The sequence below is a fragment of the Parus major genome, chromosome 4 (genome assembly GCF_001522545.3).
Source record: "Parus major isolate Abel chromosome 4, Parus_major1.1, whole genome shotgun sequence".
Classification (NCBI taxonomy): domain Eukaryota; kingdom Metazoa; phylum Chordata; class Aves; order Passeriformes; family Paridae; genus Parus; species Parus major.
In genome coordinates, this window is record NC_031771.1 from 1733460 (window position 1) to 1758936 (window position 25477).

Consider the following 25477-nt stretch of genomic DNA (forward strand, 5'->3'; position numbering starts at 1 on the left):
GTAGAGCCCTGGCAGCCCTCGCTCACAGAAAAGATTGTAAGAACATCGTTGCTGACCTGGCCGGTGACAGCAGCAAGCTGCAGCAGCACAGCATCAGGTGTTTGACTTTGGTGGCTTCTCTCACCTTGGGGTGTGTGTGGCCCGGGGAGGAGCTGAGCTCCTCTCAGACGTGTCCAGCTGGGATTCCTCTGCAGCCTGCCAGGCTGCAGCATCCGGCTTAAGTGGTTACGGCAGTGGTGCTGGGAGGAGCGGCAGCTGAGCTGTCTGTAGAAAAAACAGACCAGAGTCGCTTGCTCTCCTCTTTACTGTCACTGAGTCTTGATGGTGCACAAGTGATTGCCCCCCAGTTCCTGTATTTTTACTTCTTGTGTTTGTTGGCAGTTAGCCAGAAGGATCGTGAAAGGGTTATTCTTGCACTGCTCATAGAAAAGGTGTGGCTAAATCATGGAATCTCGGAAGCTCCTGTTGGCTGTGTCTTGTTGAGGGCATGTCTTGGCTGTAATGTTTCCTGATAAAAGGCAGTTAGGAAGTGACTGAAAAGTAATACAGTTCTGTGAGTTGGAGTACTGGAATGAAAAAACTGGATCCTGTACAAGTCCCAAAGCCAGAGTCGCCTCTCAGAGGAGCACCTTCCACAGCTACAAGATCTGCTGATCTCCAAAGGTCTCCAGAGAAACACGATCCCCTCTGCCGCCGTTGGGGGCCTGCAGCCTTCAGACCTTGGTGCCTCAGGTTGTGAGGTAAATTGTGCTGGTTCATGTTATCTGGGGCTGAGGGGCAGGGCAGGAGATAATGCTGCCTGAAATGCCACAGCCAGGTCAGCCAGGACCTGGCTTTACTTGTGCCATGAATTGTTCAAGAGGAGGAAATGCCAGGACAGCTGAGGGTTGTGAGGAAGCAGCGGCCTGCTTGGTGCTGCAGAGGCCTCGTTCCTTCCCCTGGCAGTGCCCACACTCCGATGCCTTTCCAGAGTCTGGTGCCTTTGTAGTACAGCGATTGCTGGGGGTCTGCATGTCATGTGGATAAATACAGCTTGGAAGGATGATTTATTGGACATGGTAGAAGAAGATAGCAGGCTGTTTGATAACCCTTGGGAAAACCATTGGTTAAAGCTTGCCTGCTTGCAGCTTAGGAAGTAATTTTCCCTTTGGTTTGTGCTCTGCCTCGTATTTCTGGGCCTGAGCTGAAAGGAGACACCTTGGTAGTGGTGCTGCAGCTCTTGCTGTTCCCTCAGAAGGGTGGGAGCAGTGTCTGTGTGCAGGAATGAAAGCTGAGAGCAGCTTCTGCAGCTGCTGACAGGATGTTTCCCTTGGCTGCCTTGTTGCAGTGCAGGCCTCATTGCATGCCTGTCCCTAACGCTGCAGTCAGTATTCAGTAGCTAAAGCACGAGTGCACCAAGGATCTGCAAGTTCCCTGCGCACAGAAACCCACTGGGCTCTGGAGCCCTTGCAGCCAACGAATGCCAAAGTGCAGCTACCTGAGTGCTGCTCTGGGAAACGTCACCACATTTGTCCAGAGGGACCAAGGACACAAATCCGGCTGTTGTGTCACCTCCTGGGCACTGCCCTGCCACAAGCCGGTAAGGAGCGGCTGTGCTGTGCCCGGAGCTCGCATGAGGGCTTGTGGGTCTGGGATAGGGCGGCTCATTGTTGGCATGGCCAGGACCGCGTCCCATCGCTGGCTCAGCTGCCCCCAGCAAGGAGAGGAAACACCACCTGTCTGGGCAGGCTCACAGCACGGCGCCTGCTCTGCCACAGCCTCTCGTGGAGCATCGCAGGGGCGGTGAGAGCTGCTGCCGTTTCCCCGAGAAGGAGCACTTGGATTTTCCCTGCCATGTCGGCCTCTGCTGATGTGCTCCTGCAGTCTGCACGCAGGCATTGCTGTGCTGGGGGCACAGGAGGGGCACTCTGTGGCTGCAGCAGGCCTGTGTCTCCATCGAACTGCTTACGGGAATGAATAAAGAAAAAAGACTCCGGATGTAAAGGAGTGTCAACCACGGTTCGTGTTCCTCCGTAATAAAACAACCTGCAAAAATGAGCCTCTTCATCCCAGGGGGCTGCAGTGTGAGACCCATGTGTTGCTGCTGGACAGCCTCGTCTGCAATGGGACCCGGCTCTCCCTCTCCCAACCGGGCCTCTCTGCCAGCGGCGGCCGCTCGGGAACGGGGAGAGCTGGGATCGCTTCTCCCCGGGAATGCTCAGGGACCCAACCCGGCCGCCGCCGCTGGGGGCTGCCGCAGGTGCGGTTCTGGGAGCGGGCAGGGCCCGGCAGGGACGCGGGGCTGTCCAGGGCCGAGAGGGGCTGTTCGGCTCTGCCGGGGCGAGCCGCGGGCACGGGAGCCGAGCGTGCGGCATCTGGGCAGCGGGATCGGGCCCGGTCGCGTCCGGCGTTCGAACGCCGCGCTGAGGGCCCCGGGACAGCGGCTGCGGGGGACAGAGCTCGCTGTGGGGCTGCTGCGGAGCGCTTGGGCCCGGCCCGCCTCGGCTTCAGCGGGATGCGCCGTGCGGGCGCTCCCGAGTTCAGCCGAACAGAGCCGAGCGCAGCCGAACCTATGAGCGGTTCCGAGTTCAGCCGAGCCGAGCCGAGCGCAGCCGAACCTAGGAGCGGTTCCGAGTTCAGCCGAACAGAGCCGAGCGCAGCCGAACCTAGGAGCGGTTCCGAGTTCGGTCGAACAGAGCCGAGCGCAGCCGAACCTAGGAGCGGTTCCGAGTTCGGCCGAACGAGCCGAACTGGACCGAAACAGGTGGGCGGTTCCGAGGTTAGCCGAACGGATCCGAGTCCAGCCGAAGCCAGCCGAGCTCGGTCGGAGCCAGCGAGCGGGCCGGTGCGGGAAGGCTGCGGCCGGCTCCCGTTCAACACCGGGCCGTCCTCACGGGGGACCCTCGCTGTTGTGTTCAGAGCGCCGGGAGCGCGGCCCCCGCCTCGCCCGGGACAGCACCGGGCTCGGGTTCTCGTACGGGGCCCGGACGGCGAAGCCGGGACGCTCGCACGGGAGCTCGGGGGCACCGGGGCGGGGTCACAAAAGCAGCGGCGGGAGAAGCGGAGCTTTCGTCGGAGCTCCGAGCTCTGCGCCGAGGGAGCAGCGGCGGCGGCGACACGGGACAGGTGAGGGGTGGCGGGACCGGGGGCCTGGCCGGAGCCGGGGACCGGGAACTTTGGGAGGGACCGGGAGCTTTGGGGGGGACCGGGGTTGGGGGAGTCCGCGACCCGAGCCTCCCCGGGCCGCGAGATGAAATATGTCCTAGCAAATGACGCGGTTTTGTTGCCATAGGACAGGAAATGTCTGTCCAGGGAGTTTCTTGCAGTGAAGGGCGTGATTTAGGTGGTGAGCTTTTCAGGAAAAAAATTTAAAAGGATTTTTAAAAAACTAATTGAGACGTGAAAAGTGCCTTTAATCAGGGTTGTTTGCAACTCTTTGCAAGAGGCTTGGTTTGTGGCTGGTGTAAAATGTATCTTTTTTTTTGGAAGAGAGCTTCTGGCTAATCATCTTCAGATCGAGCAGTAACTTTGAAACTTCTCTTAATGCGTAATTATAATGGCTGAAGTAAAGCCTAAAATGCACACGCAATTGAACCAGGGTATTAAAGTCTCGCTAAATGTCTTACCACCATTCATATTCTTTCATAAAAACTTTCCAAGAGCAATAAAGAGAAAAAAACCCCGCTGAAATACAGACTCTCTGCCAATATATTCTACTGTGAACAGCCTTTCGGTGTAGGCGGCGCTGCAGAGCTCTCCCTTACGGTGGCGGTCACCAGCACACAGGGACAGGTGTAATTTTATAAAGCCTTTATTTATTGTTCTTTTTTTTTCTTAAGTGATGGAATTGAAAAGAACGTAGTTTGACAAAACACAGAAGATTCACAAAGTATTCATTCAGTACCAAAGGAAAAAGGGTAAGAGGTGCGAGAAGTGAGACAGAAAGTTTTTTCGTCGTGTTTCTCCCACTGGCAGCCTAGATTGGAGAGACAAAAAAAAAAATAAGCGGATGGAAGGGTGGGCAGGAAGGGGCAGACAGACTGACAGACAAAGGTATTTGTGCATTTCTGCTGTTACCTACCTTAGGTTAAGCACCAATTCCTAGTGTGGCTCTGCTCTGGATTATTAGCTTAGCACCCTAGGAAAAGGAACACGAACAGTTGTGAGAGGGAAACCAAGGAGAAAAGTAGTTTGTGCTTGAGAAGGGTTTGTTAGAAACCTGAACTTGTGCCTGAATGATGGCTCAGAGGGTTCATGGTACCTCCTGACCCTGGAACCCAAGTGCCCCTGCATGTCGTGTATCTTCCCATTTTGCCAAAGCAGAAAGGAAACTTTTGGGACTGATTAGAAACGAAATAATTATTTCCTAAGTCTTCCCAATATATTTAACCATGCAACACTTTGGATGTAAATAAAAAAGAATTCAACTAATCAGCAGTTTGAGATATCAGTAATAGTTGTGTGCTCTACATTAGATTGATGCTGCTACTGCAAACTGTCATTTGTGCTTCCTGGCAATGCAATATGGCTCTGGATAAACTTCTCCTGTGGCATGATAGCTGAACTCCCAGTACAGCTGGATTTGCTAGGCACTTCTGAGAGCTGATCCAGATGCACTTTTTACTGGTTATCTCTGAATTTTGTAAGGATCTGTAGCACAAAAGCAAGTTCATGTGTGCTAGAGATGAAGTTAAATTCCACACGTGGATATTTTTTGACTGTGGCTTGCAGATACTTGGCTCTTTTGACAAGGCCCAAGAGAACTTTGTCTAATCTGGGACTGAGATGTGCTTTGAGCAGGTGGTTTGCCTAAATTACCCCCTACAACCTTTCCATGTGAAATTGTTCAGTGACTATAATGTGTGCAGCCAAGACAGACAAAGCTCTGGCCATTTCCTGCAAGGGCACATGGACAAGTGACCACAGCAGTTTGCAGAACAACCTTCTAGTGCAGTTTCCAAGTTCCTGTATATATGGTTTAGGTTTTTTTGTTTGTGAGGTTTTTTGTTGGGTTGTTTTGGGGTTTTTCTGTGTGTGTGTGGTTTTTTGTTTTGCGTGTTTTTAAAAAAAGGAGACAGTACCTCTTCCCCAAGGCATGAGTCAATATCTGACTGCTTGCAGCACTTTTCCATCATGGCAGAGAAACCCCCACCGATGGTCTTGATTTGTTCCTCTGTCATCTGGGGCTTGCGCTTGACGAGGTTGATGAGCAATCTGAGAACAGAGCCACAAGACAGGATTAATCTCACCTGCTGTAGTCGGTCCCCCCAGGCACAGCCCATTTAGGAGAGGTTTTTGTCATGCCCAGATGAGCCTGGGCCTGTCTGTGACTCCACACTCCCAGTCTAGCAGAACCATCGGTTTGTTTTGTATTAACTCAGTGACAGGGGGGGAAAAACTTAGGGAAATGATCTGTGTGTTGTCTTAGTTAAGTACCTCTCAAGATCTGCACTGGCAGTGGGCCTACATGAAAAAAGGTCAGTTAGGAGGGAGATTTTAAGTGAGGAAAAAATTCAGTTTTGCTTCTTGCAAACTCTGTGATGGTGTATGCTGACCAGGTCAGTGCAAACACATAGCTCCATCTGGTTTTCTCTGGCACTAGTGCAGCCCCAGTCAGGTGACAAAACAGGGTGTAGCTTCCTTCTGCACCCCCCAAAGTGCTACCCTTCAAAAGTTTCCCCACAAGGTGTTTCTTGGCGCTTACTTCAGCTGCCCTGCTTCACGCTCAGCTGGAGGAGTAGTGCACATTTTTTCATCAAAATGGAACATCATGGGGTCAAATGGGGGAGGCACATATTTGGTGTCGACGCCCATGGCAGTGAAACATGGTCTCCTGTAAGAGTAGAGTTCATTGCAGCACTGTGAAACCTGCTCGTTGATAGGGGTGCTCTCCTGTCTCTTGCACATGTCTTCAATGACGATGCTCAGCTGAAAAGAGAAGGGCAAAGGTCAGTTCCATCTTCCCAAACACGCAGCTGTAGGTGATGTTTGTATCACAATAGCATAGCTGGAAGTGGAAGCTGCTGAATGGAACACCTGCTGGGAAATGGCATGTGTTTAAATTTTAAAATATATTTAAGTGTTCGTGGAGTAAGGCATTTCTTCATCTGCAAACAGTCTGGGCTGGGCTACAATCAGTAGGTTTGAGGGTGTTAGGACCCTCTTTAGCTTTTCCAAATACAACCTTCCACAGTCTCAGTTCTGGAGCTCTGGGCTACGTGCTCCAGTGGAAAGTGTCCCTGCTCATGGCAGGGTGTTGGAACTGGATATCTTTAATGTTCCTTCCAGCCCGAGCCATTCTACAGTTCTGTGATTCCTGATTCAATGAATTTACTTTTGCTTTCTGAGGGAAAGCAAAGTGTAACTAAAATTCTCACAAGCTACCATCAGACAGCCATTTAGGCTCTCCCATCCATTAAAAAATGAACAGACTTGGAATTCTGTTAGGCAGATGATTAGTGTGGTGTTCATGGAGAGCCACTGTGTTTGCTATCTCGCCAGAATTCAGTGTTTTTGCCAAGAGGAAAAACCTCCAGGAGAGGAAGGGAAGAGAATAAATGAGTGTACTCACATAGTGCTCAGAACAAGACATGCGTTTCTGCTCAGGGAGGTTGCAGCACTTGTTGCCAACAGCTGTCATTTTCTTCCCGATTTCCAGCAAGGTGTCAGTTGATACCTGAGGCATTTTCTTAGTGTAGCGGACCAGAATTCTGACAAAGTCAAATCAAAACAACAACTGTTAATAGAGCTTTCTTCAAACATGAGCACATCCAGCCCACTGAAGGTGAAACAGAAGTGACAACCAAATCAGCCTCCCCAAAGCAGCCAGTGTAACTCATTGCACTGGGGAATATCAGTATCAGCAATCGCTCACCCTTTAAGGAACTCTGCCTCGCCATGGGTATTGAACAGCTCACAGTTTGTCTTCACAACTTCCTCAGTTTCCTTCAGATGCTTGTTGGCTTCCTCTTGCTGCAAACAAGTACAAATTTATCAGTAGTGTTAGAGCAGGTAACAGTCACAAAAGTGTTAACTTCTGACCTCTTCTAAACCTTGGCTACAAAATACTCATTTTCTAAGGCTGATCACTTCTGTATAGCCAGGATGGTGTAGGCAGGATTTGATTCCCTAGTGGGTCTTAACTTCTAATAGACATTTCCTTGAAAAAGGCAGCTACATTTTAAAAATTTAATCTAAATTAATTACCTGTCAGGCATATTTTCTAAACAGTGGGGCTATATGTTTATTTGTTTAAGTCAAGTAAATATTTCGAATGATTATCAGCCACGGGGGGGATCATCTCTTGGCCGAAGTTTTCAGGAACTCAGGTTGTGCTGTGTGTTGTGTGTGACTGAGTTGCAGATCAGACCTAAGCTGAGGTGTCTGTGTGCTGGTCACACTCACTGCTGTCACAATCCATGAGCAGCCATGCTCGGTGTAGGCAGTGGAGCTCAGAGAACAATGGAGCTGTCCATTGTCGGCCTCAGGACAAACAGTATCGGGTTTGAGATACAGAGGCATCAGCTGAGTGAGACTAGTCTGCAATATTGTAATGTGGCAAAGGAAATTACTCTGTGATCTGAGATAACCCTGTATCCTTGCCATGGGCCGTGGACTGTTTCATCTCCCACCTGGAATTAGTCTCCCCAAAAGCTTTGTGCCTGCTCTTGTGTAGGAGCTTCTCAATACAGTTCTTTCCTGTCAGGTCCCAGACAAGCATTCTAGTCATCTGCAAAGGAAGCTTTCCACCTACAGCGTTTCCGTAGCACTCGGCAGGGTTGTCTGTCTTGCAGCATTTGTCCAGGAGTGTTTCATATCCCTTAGTAACCCTCATGATCAGCTCTGTGGAGAGCTCAGGGTGTCTCCGTGCGTACTCATAAACAAACCTGAAAGGCACAGCAGCAGACAGAGCTCCTGAATAACGTGCTGCTTTCATCAAGCACAGGGCACTAATAGCAAGGACATTTCCTCAGCTGGACAATGGAATGCTGCTGGCACTACTTACTCTGACAGGAATGCGTCATGGTTTGGCTCATAGCTTTTGCACACTTCCTTATCTTGAACGTATTTTTCAACCAGTGAGGGAAGATTGTCAGGTTTGTCATCAAATTCTGCCTCCATGATGCACTTGGTGCGTTCCACCACTGGCAGCTCGCAGCAGGGCTTGATTTTACTGGAGAAAACTTCTTGCTTAGAGCACAAAGAGTTCACGACCTCTGACTGTAAAATTAATACGTAGTATTAGACAAGCTGTGAAATAATAAAGCCAGATTAATTAATCTGCTCTCTCTGCTTCAGACTCTTCACTCAGGTCACTTATTTACTTAGGATTTTCATAAAGAAATGCTGTCTTGACACAAGGAGAAATAAGCAGGGCATGAGCGTGCCCTGTGCTTGCTGACCGCAGTGTGCAGGTGAATGGTTCCCTCCCTGATCCTGGGCACTGGGAGAACACAAACTCTGGAAAGCCAGGGCACGTCACTGAGCGCTCTGTCACAAGGATGTCAGCTCTGACAAGATGCCCAGCTCTGATAGAGGACAAGAGGTGACAGAACCCCAGAGCACTGGAACTAGCTGCTTCAACAAGTGTGTCCAAGTTTCAGTCAGCCAGGCAATATTGAAATCATCTCAGTATTGCAGAGCTTTGTTCATCTGTTCTCTGACACTACAGGCTGCTGGATTAACAGTGATACTCTCACCAGGACAGGAGGAAAAATTGCAGCCTTTTTGCCTCTGCTTTCTTTTCCTTGATTTATGATTAAGTTGAAGTGAATAAATACCACTGAACAACATCCTTGATAAATGTTCTGATTTTGGCCAAGCAGACTAGGTAGACTGTATGCCATGGCTTCTTGTCCTCATGATCAGACAGGGCTAGATCCTGAGCTGGGCTGAAACCTACTTCCAGTAACAGTCAGCTGTGCAGATGCTGAGCTTTTCAGTGCTTGAGGAACCTTCCAGCAGTGCTGAGCACGAGTTGAAGTTCCCTGAGCTGTGAATGCGTAGCTGCACAAATTACTGTCTTTCTAAACATTTTTCAGATATGTTCATGTTTTTTTGAAGTAGCGAGCTCACCCAGTCATCCACACATTCCACCATGTCCCCTTCACAGCACTCCTTGTAGACATCCTTCACATCATGGACCATTTTAACAATTTCTATAAATGGAGCCTTGGGGTATTTCTGGCTCATACGAGCAAGTTTGCTGGGTAGAAAAGGAGAAAAACACACTTGTTTAGAAGCACTGTATGGAACAGAAACCTTGCAAGCCACTAACACATGATAGGCTAGGTCATTGTTTCAAAAAAATACTCATTCTTCTCATCTAATTTCTGGTGGCTAAAAAAAAAAGGAGTATCAACACCTGCACCAGTAAAGCCAGAAAGGGACAAGTCTGTGTTTTCTCTGTTCTGCCTGGACTGTGAGAATCACACCCTAGCATTCCCCATCACTCTTGGGCAACTGGAAAGTGCCCCAGATGACTTGGCACAGGTAGATATAGTCCAGATTACACCTTTAAATGAAAGCTGACTATGCCTATAGGATGCTGTACTCCTGGTCAATGTTGGTGGGTCAGACTGGCCACAGAATGAAAGCACCTCTCTGTGCCCAGACAGGTGATCCACTTATTAATGGTAAAAGCTTTTCTTCATCTTACAAACAAATGTTTTAACAGCTGTGATTCTGCCAAATCTGGCTTTTTGGTTGGCTTAAGGTACAAACTAGTGCCTTTGCTGATTAGGTGTCCATTGCTGGAAGCTGTAGGCACTGGAACGGGGTGTAGCTTTGGCAGAAGTGTGGATTAACTGTAATCTCTGGTTCTGAGTGACACTCCAGCAGTTCTTGACTGGTTCCAGAGATGGTGTCATTGCTCTACAGCTCTAACAGCTGAGCTTTTCCTGGGTCTCACTCACAGGTTGACAAGCCTACATTTTATTGAAAAAGTGTGTGGAACTTACCTTGCTTGGAAAGTCCTCTCGCCGTACTTGTCCAGGATCCGACACCCGTGCTGCTGCTTCACGCCTATCAGCTTGGCTCTTTCCTTGATGACAGCTGCCTGTGGTAACAGGACACACATTGTCACATCCAACTGCTTACATCCAAGGGATAGGATTAATCCTGGCCTGCCTCTCCAAGTTCTTCATGCAAAATTTGCATGAACAGGAGAATTCTGCCTGTTTGTCACTCAGTTGCTTAGTGTTTATCCACAGAGACAAATTTGCCGTACCTTTGCATCCAAGCAAGCACCAATATCGCTCTCTGGGCAGCAGCTTTTGAGTGCATTTTCATACTCAGCAGCCAGACCCAGGATGGCTGGGGCGTGCAGGAAGGGGTTTCTTCTTGCAACAGTGTAGACGAAACTAGAAAGAAAAGGAAGGTGTAAGCTCCATGTTCCAGTGACAACAGCAAATGGCCTTAAACCTCTTGGGGCTTCTCTGACTTGTTTCCTAGTTTAGAAATGTAGTTTAGTCATCTCCTTTGAGACATAATGCCTGCTGGTGGGAAGTGCTCTGCTACATCTCTCTTCCCAAGGCAGAACTCGGTAACTGTGAGTGAAGGGTGAACTTCTGATGTTGGCAGCTATCTAGTTTGATGTGTATCTGCTTTTCTAAAATGTGTTGTCAGATACTTGAAAATTCTGATTTCCAGTGTGAAAAATTAATCTATGGCCATTTGACCAAGATTTTATTGCCAATTTTTATTCTTTTCACTGTTATCTTTCTTCATTCTTGCCAATTAGAGCAAGAGTAGTGGCAAGCTGGAGCAAGTAAGTTATTTCATCAATATTGGAAACATTGTGAGTTTTCAGCAGCTTTGGGGAGGAAAGGTCATCCAAGATTGATAAGATGTGACTCTTAAGCCCCGTTTTGAATGTGAAAACCTGCTCTGGCATGAAATGAGAAAAAGCCATCAGGATAAGAAAGAAACAGTGGCTGTTTTCCTTACTTGCCCAGGAGCTGCACGCGGTGGTCGCTGTACTCCTTGCATATGACATCGGCAGCTGGTCTCTGGTAGGGTGCGATGAAGTCTGGCTGGTGAACTTTGAAGGACAGGAAGCACTGGTTCCTCTCGGGATCAGCCTTAGCACAGCAGTCAGCCATGGCGCCGTACGAGTCACGGAGACTGTCAACTTGGCAGATTTCATCCAGGAAAATGGAGGGCTGTAAGGGTCAGAGGGTCAGAGTTAGTGGAATGTATTGTCTGTTGATCTGCAAAAGAAAAGCCAGGCTGAATAGGAAATACGTTTTTACTGAATAAGATTTAGACCATAAATCAAAATATGGTTTTCACATCATTTTATCGAGTTTGGTTTTATGTAGTCTGATATTAGCTGTTCCAATGCTTTACTGGAAAAAGTTGATAATAATTTAAAATACTCTGTGCAAGACAGTGATCCCCTTTTACTTATAATCTGACTAAACTGAATTTTCAGATGAATTGAAGCAGGACTTGATGGGAGCCTTTAGGGAGAACTAATGTCTAGCTGAAACTGTTAGACTTCCAGAGATCCTAAATACCTGCGAGCTTCTGTTAAGTGATGTTAGAAGAATTTTTTTTAAACCCACATAAACTAAGTGCCTTAAATTAGCACACACACCTTTTCAAGTCATCCAAGTGTGAAAATCTACACGCTTGGGCCACTTGAATACCTAGAATTAGGCCTGTACTTCACAGCTGGGGTTTTGGACGAAATGCTGACATTTATTTTCAGGCAATGCTAAGCTGAATGTGCTCAAGTGTGGTATTTGATCTCTGACTTATGGCTCCGTGGATCATTTAGGCACTTGTTAAAGGCCAGGTTCCAGAACTTGAGAAAACCAAGTTCTTTGTTTAAGCACTAAAATGTGAGCATTGGCCCATGACAACAGGCACACCTGCAAGGTTCAGGTATGGGTCCTGGAGGAGGCTGATCCTGGCAGCTGCACAGAGCGAGGAGAAATAGAATATTGAGGGGAAGGAACACTGCCTACCAGTGGTTTTGCGCAGTTGGGAGCATCCTCGTTGGCCACACAGGTGTGTGCCAAATCAACAACGTCCTTCACCAGCTTGGACAGTCCATCGTAGGAACATCTCTGGAGGTACTGGGCAAATGTGATCATGGCACTGGAACACAAAATGCAGTTTACAGTGTGAAAATGAGAAACATCAGTCAATATCTTCAAAGGTGCTTCTGAATTCAACTTGTTTATTCAAATGATGTACACAAAGGTTAAACAGGATAGCATGCAGAGGATAGTGCCAGATCCCACATCTGTCTTGTTCTCACCTCCTTGGGAGGCTTTTTTACCTTCCCAATAAAAGAAGTCTTGAATAATAAATTAGAAGCAAACCAGAAAAGACTGTGATTGGAGTTTTCTGTCACTCTTAGCAGCAAACTCATAAATGCTCTGAGCTAAGCTGGATTTGGCCACTGCTACAAATGATGATCTTCAGGCTGCCTTCTCTCAGTACTTAAGTGTCTGTCAGGGCCCTCTGTCTTTGCCAGAACCAGGTTCAAATGAAAATCACTGCATTGTCTCAGAAAACCTGTCACAGGTTGGTTTTTTCAGGTTGGTGGTTTGTTTTTGGTTTTTTTCTGGCAATGTCTCAATGCAGCATAATCTCTCTTCATTCTAAGCATATCAAACCTGTATTTCTCATGCCTATTTTATTTTCAGAGAAGGAACAGGAGCTTTTTCACAAGGTTTGCGAGGAGCTCTTTTCCCAGAGAGCAAGTAAGTCATTGTGACATTTGGAGGTCTTAAAAGATTTCTAGGTTTTGCAGTAACAGTAAGGGGCTGACTCGGTGTTTTCAGTGAGACATAACACGCTCCTTGTGAGCTTCCTTTCCCTTTTTGGCACAATACCAAGAGAGACAAAAGAACCCAATCAGAAGATGGAAGCTGAACGTTCACTTACACTGCCTTAAAGTTCTCTTCCTTCAAGTCCTGGAAGCGATGGGCAATCGGGCTCTTGTGGTCTAGGAAGAAAGCATGTGGTTTGATCCCAATGGAATATCTATCTCTGTAAGCAGCTACTTAATTCAGATATTCAAAATGACTGTTGGGAGTTAGAATTTAGGGTTAGCAATGTGTCATTTGTGTAAGCACCACCACCAAACAGCACAAAGAAAGCACTGTGGCTGCAGTTTGATTAGAGTTACTTGTCCCGAGTGTCCGACCCATCTCCCCCATCTCTTAATTCAGTTTCTTTTCAAGTCAATCATATTTTTCTTTTCAGTATGGATCAGGCTCCCAGAAATTGTTTGTGAAACTGTATTATAAAGACATGAAATTGATAGAACAAAGACTTCCAAGAGAAGTAGCTAGTCCTTTCTTACCTGCATCTCGTGCAGTTCTTAGCAGGTTCCTGGATCTGGCAGAACTCAGGAGAAAAATAAATGAAATTAATGTTAACCACTTCATGGTTTCAGATTATGATGTGAGCAAAATTGCTCAAAAATGCTAGGAAGATTGAAGGAAGAGCATTTGCTTATATACCCTGCAGTACCCGTGCTTGTAAAATATTAACCCTTGAGCTGGCATTTGTAGATGTCCACTTGGCCTGAAGGAGATTACAAAACTTCAGCTGCCCTTGCCAAAAATTAATTTGATATTAGTTATTTATTCTGTCTTGTTACTCTACAGGGCCTTTTCGCCCTGAAGAAGTTGAACCTCCCAGCACCCAAAAAAGATAAAGTTTTGCGCAAATTTTCTTATCAGATGACAAACACGGAGTTCAAGGCATCACACAAAAAAGTCATCAGGGCTAATCCTATAGCCTGGTTTTTTTTTGATAGTATTTGTTCAAAAGCAAAGCATGTTGGTATTGTATAGCAACAACTCACCCAGAGAGGACTCAGTCCATCTGAAAATAGAGATTTTTAATTTTAAATCACTTTTTTAGGATGAGATGGCTAATCTAGACATCTATGGCTGATTTGAGCACCTGAAACTGTTGGGTCCTGCTCTGGTTTTCTGTGGGTACTGCTGTTCACCAGTACCCAGAAAACAGCCAAACATGTGGGTAAACATGTGCGAGAGCTGTCATTTCAGAATTTTTGCAATTTCTCATTTGTACTGACATCCCCTCAAGAGCAATCTCTTAATGAAACATTGCTCCCCTCCCGGAAAAATTTCCCATTGATTAGTCAGTAACTTAGGAGATCAGACACGGGAAGAAATGTGCAGTTTGCACGGAGCCCCAGGACACGGAATAAAATCAAAATTACTTTTCTAGGACACCCAGTGAGATGCTTCAAGAAATCCCAAACAAGTACAAGGTTGGATGCTTGCTGAGTGCCAAGTGATGTGGCTTCCCAGGGGGAGATGCTATGATTTATTTTAATGAATTTATGTCCCCAGTGTGTGGATACCAACCCACAGTTGTGTGGCAGTTGTGTGCTGCCTTGTGACTCTGCTTTGTGGGCACCCACGTGGTAGAGCTGAGCATGTTGTCTCCTTATTCCTTGGCGTTCTCTTTTCTGCTCTGTTCTTCTTCCTCAGGTGGGAAGTTTTGCCATAACTCTATGTTGTTCCTAATGGGAATAGTTAAGAGCAATTCAATGATCAGTTTTCTGGAAGTTTGACTAAGTAAGTACATGCATTATACTTCCTTTTGTTTCTGAGCGTGAGCTTTCAAAGACATTGGAAATAAAGCAGATGACATGTCTGAGCTGAAAATATTTGCAGGCAGTTTTCATTCAGGAAAATGCCAGTGCACTGCATCTTGCTTTCCAGAAAGGCCATTCTAATGGCCACATAAAACTGAGATGTGCTCATAGCATAGTTGGATACAATGAAAGGCTACTACAGGCTACTGCTGTTGCAAGGATTTTTTGCAATTTCTCAAGTCTGCTCCTGTAGGTATTATACTTTTGTAGGTAAAAGACAGCAATCTGTTAGTGATTTAAATGAACAAGGCTCTATTTTGGGAATTAAAAGGTTATTTGGATAACTCTTACATGAAGGATGGTGCAGAAAAGCAATGTTAGAAATGTCATAATGTTAGACATGGGGATTGTTTTCAGGTGGTTGTAGCAAAATCCTACATTTCTGGAGAATGATGGGAATTGATGATCAATCTGGACCTTTCAACCTGTGCTGCTTTAGCCTAATAAAACCTGAGGCAAGAGCTTATTAATTCAGTCTGTAGTTATTTTCCTGACCATATCCCTCTGTCAGTGAAGACCCATCTCCTTTCACATCTTAAGAGAGCATTGAGTGGGAAGAAACACACGTTGAGGTATTTTGTGGAGAAGTGTAAGGTGGTAAAAAACTGCAGTATTGATGAATCATGTTTTACAGCAGCTCTTGAGATGGTCTCAGGCTGTACTGAAGAATTCTCCAGAAAACTACAGCTAAGGGCTGGGAGGGCAAAGCTGAAACTCAGCACAGTAAGTGCAGCATTGCATCTTGAAAGCTCTCTGGAATTTTCCCTTGCAGCATTGTGCAGTGTTAGCAAGAACACTCCTGGTCCCCTGGAGTTAATATGTAAGTTTGCAATACAGGGTCCATGTTTATTTCTAGATATCTTCTGTTGTCTGTCCTGCACTTCATGCCAATGGCTCATATAACAGCTGAGAGCTGAACTCCAATGCTCGTGTTTGCTTAACAATATTAAATATTATACTGAGCTTCCTGTTACTCAATGCCTTCATACTGGGTTGAGTTCGCTCCAGCAAAGTTATCCTCATATTAGAAAAAGGAATTTATCAGTGACATTTTAGTATGATCTGTTTTCACACTCATTTATGTCTAAAGTTACAGGTGATAACTGGTTTTATTCCAGGTGTGGGGAACCAAAGGACAATAATTCCAAGAGTAATTGACCTGGAAGTAAAAAGGATGGATAATTTTTAAATATTTCATCGTACCAGGCTGTGCAAAGTGGAAGAGCAGAAACAAAGTGGACCAAGATGTACTGATAGGGCATGAGGCTCTTGAGAAACAAATGTGATATATCATGAGAAGAACTGTCAGAGCCCTTTGGGGAAGTAAGTACTTCTCAAAGTAATCTCTCAAAACCCAAAGGACATGGAGAAGCCCTTAGCTTTTGTGGCCCTCCATTTTATTTACTGCTGTTTCTTCCTTTGTTCAAGCCCTGTAGTTGTGTTTGTGGGACTGGACCGTGAGACACACACCAAACCTAGAGACAGACATTCCTGTGCTGGTAGCTGCAGTGAGTAGCTATTTTTAAATAACTGTAATGATCAGAATACTTCCTAATAAATATTCTAGCTCTGGACACACGGACAGGTATCAGGTATTACTTTTTTTCCCCTGCTGTGGTGCATGGTGTTTGCCATTCTTATCGGTGATGTTTGTCTCCTGTGCAGAACGAGTCAGACATCTCAGATATATGGCTTTTGTTTGAACAGAGATGGAGTCATAGATATAAAAGAAGCAAATGTAAAGAGAGGGGGTTTGATCACTGCAGCAGAACAGGCAGAGATCTGCTCAGGTGTAGCTAATGGCATTCCATGTCGTTCCAGGCACTCCTGGGCATCTCACCAGTGAGTTCTGATACTGGGCTGTTCCTCTTTGGCCATCAGCCCCTCTCCTGCAGTGTTAGTGGGTTCTTGATCATCCAAATAGGGGTTTTTGAATTGACAGGAATGACTGTTCTTGTTGATCCTGAGGGCATTCTACCATCCCTACCCCTTTGTCTCCCAAGTCCACAATGTAGTGAGGTAGCTGTTTTCCTTATTAATTACCATTTACCAGCACCATTCTTTGGCAGCAGGTACGAGAACAGCTTTGCTTTGCCTGTGAAGCATTCAGTTGCTTGAATATATCCAAATATATAGCCTTCAGTGCTTTTTGAGGGTATCAATTCTGAGATTTCTCAGAACTTGTCTCTGTTTTCCATGTCCCTATGACTTTTTTCTCTGCCAGTTCAAGTAGGTAATAGACAAAATAGCTCACTATTGGCTTAATCTATTATCCATTTCTAAGGTCCCTCAAAAAACATCAGTGTAATGTCTTGGTATGGGTGTAAATAAATTTTGTATCTAAATACAAAATAGATAGGGGAAAAAAATGCCTGAGGTGCAGCATTGCTCTATTCAGGAAATCCTCAGGAAGGTTTTTTTTCATCAGTGTTTCTTACAGTGCCTTTGATAATTGTCTCTGGAACTGAAATCGTTGTGGTGGTGTGATTGATGTTTGGCTCATGATAGGACTGTCAGTGGAGATCTTTCTTCTTCCTCTTACATAAGTCCTGGAGGCCTTTGGAATCCAGTGCGTTCACTTGTGCCCTAGAAACTTCCTGGCCTTCAGTTTCCAATTTCTGTGCTGCTCTGATCTGTTACCTGATGGCCTTTGGCAGGAGAGAAGAGCCATTTAATGTGGTACAGTCAAGAGCCAAAGCTGAAAGCTTTTGTTTGGCAGGAGTTTGTTAATATTTCTTCCCTAAGTTTGATGTACTTCAGCTTTAGCAATCAAAGAAATATTGAAAACTTTTGAGGAACAGCAGGAAATGTTTGGAGCGTCTTTTTGTTTTGAATTTCTTCAGGCCATTGATCCGTAACCTCCAATTTTTGTAAAAAATATATGGCTACAAACACTTTTTTGTACGTGTAAGCAGGTGTATTTGCTAAACTCAGAAACAAAGAATGTGTAAAATGAACTGATGATTCTGGGAGCCACTGGGTTTGCTCTCAACTTGAAGCACTTGAAGAGCTTAAAAACATCCTCTGTGTCTAGAGGGGCTGTAGGACTTCTGGAAAATTTCTGCCATCCTGCAGCTGCCCCCCACAATGTTGCTGCATCACCTGGCAGTGCTGACACTCTTACTTGCCTTATTTTTCATCTAGTTTGATTGTAAACTTAGGGTTTTCCCATTCTGGCCTCAAAACTGCCAAGCTGATAAATATTTTCTCTTTCACATCCATCTCCATAGAAACAGAGTCTGTGTTACTGCTGTAATTGTTCTCCTGTGCTGTTTTTTCTGTTAGGGCCTTGGGGGGTTTTTTGTTGGCTTCTTCATGGGAAGATCCAAGTTCATTGATTTAAGACAACTTGTAAATGTTCAAGCGTTAAGGGAATAAAGGGAGTGATTATTTTCTCAGCCTTTCCTCTATTCCTGAGCAAACAGTTTCTTAAGATAAAGCCCTCACAACTTTGGAAAAATGAAATATAGTCATTTTAAATGAAGTTCTGGAGCAAGAATAGCATTTTCCACCTCAAAAATCCCCTGTTGCCTTTGGAATTTCTTCAGCTGAGAGTCAGGGCCTCAGGTGGCACCTCAGCAGGAGAAGAAAAGTGTGTAGAACCATTTTTAGGTCCTTGTTGCTGGAGCAGGCAGGGCAAGACATTTTATAATTTGGCACTGATGTTTACTTGCTGACATTAAAAGATAACCCCCTTCTGCATATTATGCTGCCATTACAAATTCTGAGTCTTCACAAAGGAAATATGAAGTGTCCTGTCCCCACAGCTGAAATCCAAAGGCGCGGTGAAATATTTCCACATTTCTGCCTTATCCTGTGAAACAAAGTTCACTTAGTCAAATCCAAGTACCTGCACTTTTCTGTTGCACAAATCAATTGTTTTGCAAGCACCATTCAATCAGACCGCATTTATTAGGTCAGCTCTGGCTTGAAGTTCCAGGTTCAATGGGAATCATATTCCCAATGATATTACCAGGATGTAATGATCTCTTAGAGGAGAACTGGGTTTGCAGCAGCAGCAACAAAACATTATTCAGGTTGCTGTTTTCCTTCCCATGTTCTCCTTTACCTGGATTTGTTACACTATGACATGTACTACTGGAAACCTGGGATTCCCAGAGTTAAGGAAGTGACTCAAAAGAAGAGAAAACTGAGGAAATGTTGGTTGGTTCATTTGCTGGTTTTTCTTTAGAGTAGTACTTAGCGACTCTGATTTTTGAAGAAGGGAATAATTGGGGTTTGAAATTCAGTCTCTCTGAATTTGAGGGCCTTCAGGAAGACCTGATTTTAGAAGAAAGGTTCCTCAGTACATTCCCAGAATCAGAAAAATTTCTTCAGAGACCAAAAAGTGCATCTGAGCTTAGCAAAGATCTGTGTGGTTCTTGTGGTTCTCTTAAATAAGTTATCAAAAGATTGGTCCATACATCAGAGAAACTAAAGAGATTTATCAGGTGATCTGTGGCTGTGTAAAGCCTAAATAGTTGTGATGATTGTTAGTTGTTAAAATTTGAACACTAAGCTGAGAATCCTTCTTAAGTCATGCAAAGAAATATTAACGATCTCTTTGCACATGAAGCTTTTGGTGTTGTCTTTTGGATCAATTAGGCAGAGGCTACACTCGTAAGGCCATTCCTCTGTGGCGCCCTCCAACCCCGTGCTGACAGTCCTTGACATTTGCTTTCTGCCCAAAGGCCTTTTCCAACAGTGCTTCAATGTTGCCAGTCAGGCATATCCACAGCCTGCCCACCGAGTCAAAATTAACTCAGGAAATCCAATTACAACAATTAATGTAGTAGTGCCCTTATCTGGCACCTTCAGCTTAGTGTAAACTTGGGTTTCTGACTTTGCTCCTTCGCTCTGAGTGCTGGAAACACAGAGTGGGTGTCTAGGCACTGGAGCTATTCCCAGCACTAAGAGGCTTAAGGCTTCCCTTAAAGTCAGTGCAGATCCAGATCTAGGCAGATTCCTGGCTCCCTGGGCTGGGAAATTGGGAGCTGGGAAAATGAGGTGTGGAACCCAATTTCTCCCAGTTCCTGCTGGCAGAGAGGACAGCCTTGTGCTAAGCCAAGACTGAGGGCACTGTTGGTGGAGAGCCCAGGAAGCCTGAAAATGCTGGGAGTCTGATTTGAACGCAGGTCTCATGGTTTCTGAGGTGCTGCTGCACTGTTGGGCGCTGCAGCCTCTTTGCTGTCAGCAAGTAGGAGTTTTGGATGGATCCTCTTGACATCCCAGAACACAAATGTTCCTGCATCACTTGACAGAAGTCTCTCAAGTACCTCCCTGCAGGTTTGTCAGAGCCAATATGGAAATACAACTGTGGATTTTATGGAAGTTGATCAGTCCTCTGATGTTTCCAGTGAAACATTTTGGATTCAGTTCGTGTGGATGCTTGATTGGTGCACTTGCCAGTGCTGGGTTATTGGTGGGATTTGGTGATCATAAAGGGGTTTGGTCAGGGACAATTTGCCCTTAGTGAAGCTGTGATGGCTGTCCTGGGTCACTCCCCTGTCTTGTGTGTGCCTCAACATCTCTTCCATTAAGGTCTGCTCCGAGGTCTTCCCTGGCACAGAGGTAAGGCTCGCCGGTCTGTAGTTCCATGGGTCTTCCTTTCTACCCCTCCTACAAAAAGTTTCCCTTTTCCCTGTCACTGGGGACTTCACCTGATGGCTGTGACTGTTCCAAGATGATGGAGAGTGGCTTGGAGACCACATCAGCCAGTTTTCCCTGGACCTTGGCATGTGTGCCATCAGGGACTATGGCTATAGAGTTCCATGCCATTCCCACCATCCCAAAACACAAACTCCACTGACATGGGCTTAGTTATTTTACCCATCCAGCCACAAGAAGAAATCTTCACACTCAAGCTGGTCATAAAATTCAGTCCAGAACAACATAACATCAGAATTACAAATTATTGTGTGGAGAAGTTGAAATTGATACTAGGCTTGCTAAGGAACTTATGTGCATTGGTTTGTTAGTTTTCAAAGCAAAGCAAAAAGCAAAATTATTTTGATTCTATCAGCTAGGCAGTCTATCTGCTTCCGTTTCTGAAAGGAAAATGAAGTTTTCCCTTCCTGCTTTTCATAGATAACTGCACTTCAGGCTGAGAAAGGACCAGTTTAAAGTAAGACAAAGCAGAGACTCCTGTCTCATGGGCACTGATATTGCTTAAGAAGCTTTTTGGCAACTCACTAAGGTTACCGGGTCCTCTGTGCAGGATTTTGAAATATATTCAGCATTGACCTAATTTTGGTCACATCAAAGACAGTGCCAAAACTTGCCTGACTTCACTGGAAAGTGAACTCAGTAAAAAGGAGATTGTATCTTGGATCTTTCCAGGCAGATTTTTAACCCTCCCTACAGTATTTTAGGGAAGTTACTTCACACCAAACCACAGAAATGTTTTTAGATTGGTTAGTGGAAGAGTAGGAAATGTACCTGCAAAAAGCAGGTTTAGCTCAGGTAATGCTGAAATGACTCTAAGGCTGATGTTCAGGCCTAATCTTTGCCTAAAAGAGAGTTCCAGTGTGTTCTGAATAAAACAGTTGTCAGCATTCCGTAAGAACTGCCCGATGAGGCATTTTCTAAGTGCTCAGGTAGGAGAAATCTGCCACCTACTGTTGACAAAACTATTTGCACAAGGAGGCCATGGACCTCAAAACAGAAAAAATGGATGTTCCTGTGGGCAAAGAAATAGACAGTTGTGGAGAATTTCCACAATGGTGTGTCTGAAACAGACATCTGCCCTCACTGGGGCTGGATTAATAATGGAGAGAAATCTCGGCTTGTTGATTAGTGACAATGCCTGATTTATTTGGTGCTCCTATTGGAAATTATTTGTGTAAAGCTTATGGAGGCACTTGTCATGAAGAATGTTTGCGTTGTCCTTACCTGAGTCTTTTAAATTAAAGAAACACATCAGAAATATAGAATGTGAGAAGTTGCTTAAGATAAAGCAGTCCAAAAAGTCTGGACAGCTTTTCTGGCTTGTGACAGTCGCTGTCTAACAAAAGAGATGTGCAGGATTTGGAATTAGGGTACATAAATGTTACAGGTAAAGTGCTTTGCTGAATCCAAGTTTAAAACTCAATTCAGTGGCATTTAAGAGCTTTGGTGAATGTGGAGAGACCGTAGTGATGTCTGAAGGTGAGCTTGGGAATTTGTACTCAAACTCAGTTCTGGATTACAATGTTAAGTATTACAATTGGTAATTAATATATTCTCTGTAATTGAAAATTACACACTTGAGAAAACTGAGCTGAGGCTGTGCATCAAAATTCATGAATGAGAATAAAAGTTCCAGATTTACCTTTAAAGACTCTCATAGGCTCACTCACCAGACAGTTTTAAGTTTGACATTTGAGATATTTTCTCATTTAAACAATACCAATGAGCTCAGTCATAATGAAGGAAATAAGAGAATGACAAGTGACAGTAAGAAAATTCACCCCACCAGCACTTTTTCTCCTTATTGAAAAGGTCACTAATTCAGGAACACAAAGCTATTCAAGGCAGTTCCTAACTTTGTAATTAGCTAGCAATAAAGTCAAATGCCACACACAGACAGAAATGCTTGAATTTATTTCCTGCTGATCATTAATCAATGATCAAATTTCAATGATCAAATGCTGGAAATAAATTACACACAAAAAAATTACACAAAAAAATCTCTTCAAAAATCTCATCATTTTACTGTAGAATAAAAAAAATAATTCAGGATATACATATTGGAGAATCAAAAGCTTTATTGAAAAATTGATTTCCAAAGCATTGGGAAGAATTAAAATCAGACTAGTTTTAGCTGCAGAGGTGTGTTGCCGGCTTTTAGCTCCACCTACCGAGTCCAACGGAAATAACAGGAACGTTGAGCTCTCCTCTGTTTTTAAAAAACTCTGTCCCTAAAACACAGCGGGAACCCACAATATGTAGCCAATAAGTGAAATAGCACACAGTGAACGAGTGAGGAGGGCAAGTCCTGTTTGAAAACAGAAGCTCCACAGGACCCTGGAGGTTAGGGGATTTTAGACCATCAAAAACTAGTAGACGATTTTCTAGTTCTAATTTGAACTCTGTAAAAATATTCTGCTTCCACTTTAAGTGCCTTTCTGAGATATCAAAGGCATTTCTTACACTGCCTTCCCTGAATTCAAGGTCTTACCAAGTTTTACATGGAGATTCCCACTCCCTTCCTTATCCAGAGATAAAAGTACCCTGGGAGGACAAATATTTTCAAGGCACACTTTATATGAAGATAGAAAATGTTCTGCATGCCAGCAGAAGGCTGCTTGCATTGAGCTCTTCCAAGCTGCTCCAGGAGACGCTGTGTGAAGGACTAATTTCAGAACTAATCAATTGTTTACTTAAAAAGTGGTTACTATAGAAATTATCATTATGGATTGGCTGAACCCGGGCATAACATGAGGTGTAAGAAATGTTTAACCTTCTGGCTGACTCCTGTGCAGCCCACAGCTGATGCTGCCTTAAATGTCATCACTTAAAAAACAAAACAAAAACCCACAAAACCCCAAAAGAACAAAAAAAAAACCCCACCAGCAAAACATTAATTTGACGTATAAACTTTAATATTCAAATATAATAATCAAATATTATTATAATATATAATAAATATAATAATATATCAAGCTTTGGCTTGAGAGGTTTCATTGACAGTTTTGGATTACAGATTGGTTATACGTGAAATACACAAAAAGAATTCACTTCATCTTATGATTTGTCTGTTTTATTTTGTTCTATTTGTTTTATTTTATTTTTATTTATTTCTATTTATTTTATTTATGTTCTTTGTTTTATTTTGCCTTTGACCACACTTGAAGAGAATGAGAAGTAATCCAGCATGCTGCCCTTGGCCCTCTGTTTGCCATGGTGTTTTTCAGTTTTATACACACAAAGGATAATAATTTTGAAAGCTTACAAGGCAAATTAGGAGCCTGCAACACACCTTGGGAATCACTTATGCAGGTTAAAATGTAAGGCTCAGAGAGCACTAATGCATTTTAGGATTTCATGTGCCTAAGCCATTTCTTAATGAAGACTCCCAAAGTACTCAATATATTTACAGAACAAGTTTTATTTTTTTAACAGAGCACTTGAAGATTTCTTCACTGAATCAACTGTTAAAAGGTTTTGCTTTCTGGACTTGTTTCTCCTTTCATAGTTCTCTCTGTGAGGAAGTGGTCAGAGCTGGCATGATGTTTTACGAGCAACTAATAGAACATGCAACATCAGTCTCTGAGATGGAACATAAACTATTTGCAAGACACTTGAGTGGGATATAGATATGTATTTCCAATGACACTGATCACAGATAAGGACAGCCAAGGGCAAAATCACTTGACTTAGTGCACCAAACAGGCAGAGGTTGATCCCAAAGGGACTTTCAGACTGGAAGAGTTTGAGTGTTAACAGTAATGCAAATGAGTTTTAAGTTTTACAGTGTTGTGAATTTACCTTATGCTGTAAATCTATGCACTTCTCTGGGGCTAGCGCTGCTCCTTTTAAATTCTCCATCTCTCTGGATTGTCTTTATTTTCTTTACTCACAATGCTCACAGGAAACTTGCTGTTATGAAGAAATAGAGATAATTAAAAAATGTAATTTGAAGCAAATGCTATGGCTAGATAAAATAATTTTTCCTTTCCACGTGCAGTTTACTGGGATTGAAACTGAGTGGTTTAGATGAGGCTAAAAATGTGTATCACTGAAAACTGCTCTTCTCTGAATGTACAAACCTTTGTGGTTTTTACCTCCTTTCTCCCTCTGCCTTGGACTGCAGCCACTGTATCTTGCTGAACAACTTAAATGCTATTACTTGTGTTTGATATAAGTCATGGTGCTCTAATTTTAGTTTCTCTTGCCTCCCATTTCAGATGGATCTTCCACGCTATGCACCAAGGAGGTCCAGTGAGCCAGTCCCTGTGCTCTGTGTGTTGGAGCAATACAGTCTGGGGTTCTCAGTTCCCTGAATGATACGAATAAAAACATTCCAGCACATACAAGAAGCTGCAACAATAGCAAAACTGTGCATATCCAAGACAACTAAGGCATTCACCAGTGACAATGGCAGGATTTGAGGTTTGGATTAATTTTAAAGTTTACTTGGATGATCAGCTTGGGAGCCTCGTGGAAGCTGCAGCAGTCCTGAGTTTGGGTTTAAAATTCACTCAGTTATCAACTTTTTCCAGTCCCTGTATTAATTGCAAAGGAAACTCATGCTCCCTTGCTCCCTGCTTCCTGACCTTGACAAGACACTGCTTCCAGCAGCTGTAAATGAAACTGAAAGCAGATCCATGAGGATAATTATACCACAGCTGAGGTTTCAACACATTGTTTGTCCTGTGGAACTTTTTAAGGAATCTGGCAAACAGGAGACAGTTCCTGAAAGTATTCCCTGAAACCTCAAGCTTTCCCACTACTCCTGTGGAGTGCTCAGTGGGATGATCACTTAACTGGAGGAAATTGAGTAAATACAGAAGCAGAAGTCACAGAGGAAAGAAAAAACCAAGGATTATAATTTTTCTCAAGATTTAGGAGGTTGATGAGGTCCTGGCACAGGTTGTCCAGAGAAGCTGTGGCTGCCCCATGCCTGGAAGTGTCCAAGGCCAGGTTGGAGAGGAGCTTGGAGCAACCTGGGCTAGTGACAAGTGTCCTTGCCCATGGCAGGGGGCTGGAACTGGGTCATCCTTAACATCCCTTCCAACCAAAACCATTCTGTGATTCTATCATTCCACGATTTCCTGCAGCTTTTTGCTACCAATAAACCCAAGTGTCCAAAGTTAACCAACTTCCTAGACTCACCAAAGGAAGGAAATGGGTTTTTTAGGTATT

At 44.4% G+C, this 25477-nt stretch overlaps 2 protein-coding genes across 5 annotated transcripts; one reads left to right on the forward strand and one right to left on the reverse strand.

The window, feature by feature from the left end:
- Positions 1 to 59: 59 nt before the first annotated feature.
- Positions 60 to 25265, forward strand: LOC109022604. 4 transcript variants are annotated; one of them, XR_004497191.1, is made up of 3 exons: positions 13653 to 15955; positions 16061 to 16140; positions 24520 to 25265. XR_004497191.1 is itself a non-coding variant. In XM_019006242.2 (2 exons), exons 1-2 carry the CDS (start codon positions 2495 to 2497, stop codon positions 24617 to 24619), a joined length of 711 nt encoding a protein of 236 aa, XP_018861787.1. In that variant the 5' UTR covers positions 60 to 2494; the 3' UTR covers positions 24620 to 25265. The 4 variants fall into 4 exon arrangements, 1 of the variants encoding a protein (XP_018861787.1); XM_019006242.2 differs by lacking the exons at positions 13653 to 15955; positions 16061 to 16140 and adding an exon at positions 60 to 3105; XR_004497192.1 differs by lacking the exon at positions 16061 to 16140.
- On the reverse strand, positions 3775 to 13435 carry ALB (albumin). Its single transcript, XM_015623889.2, has 15 exons — positions 13301 to 13435; positions 12880 to 12940; positions 11952 to 12084; positions 10927 to 11141; positions 10208 to 10340; positions 9939 to 10036; positions 9055 to 9184; positions 7985 to 8199; positions 7733 to 7865; positions 6854 to 6951; positions 6551 to 6689; positions 5684 to 5907; positions 5061 to 5193; positions 4061 to 4117; positions 3775 to 3955 (listed from the first exon to the last, which is right to left on the reverse strand). Exons 1-14 carry the CDS (start codon positions 13383 to 13385, stop codon positions 4067 to 4069), a joined length of 1848 nt encoding a protein of 615 aa, XP_015479375.1. The 5' UTR covers positions 13386 to 13435; the 3' UTR covers positions 3775 to 3955; positions 4061 to 4066.
- Positions 25266 to 25477: the final 212 nt, after the last annotated feature.

Bases quoted from the DNA above. Each gene is read 5' to 3' on its own strand.
- LOC109022604 (XM_019006242.2), top strand. From the start codon at position 2,495: ATGCGCCGTGCGGGCGCTCCCGAGTTCAGCCGAACAGAGCCGAGCGCA. The intron at 3,106-24,519 runs GTGAGGGGTGGC...CTCCCATTTCAG, and splicing joins GCGGCGGCGACACGGGACAG to ATGGATCTTCCACGCTATGC.
- ALB (XM_015623889.2), bottom strand. From the start codon at position 13,385: ATGAAGTGGTTAACATTAATTTCATTTATTTTTCTCCTGAGTTCTGCC. The intron at 12,941-13,300 runs GTAAGAAAGGAC...CTTTCTTCCTAG, and splicing joins AAGAACTGCACGAGATGCAG to ACCACAAGAGCCCGATTGCC. The intron at 8,200-9,054 runs GTGAGCTCGCTA...TTAATTTTACAG, and splicing joins TGGAATGTGTGGATGACTGG to TCAGAGGTCGTGAACTCTTT.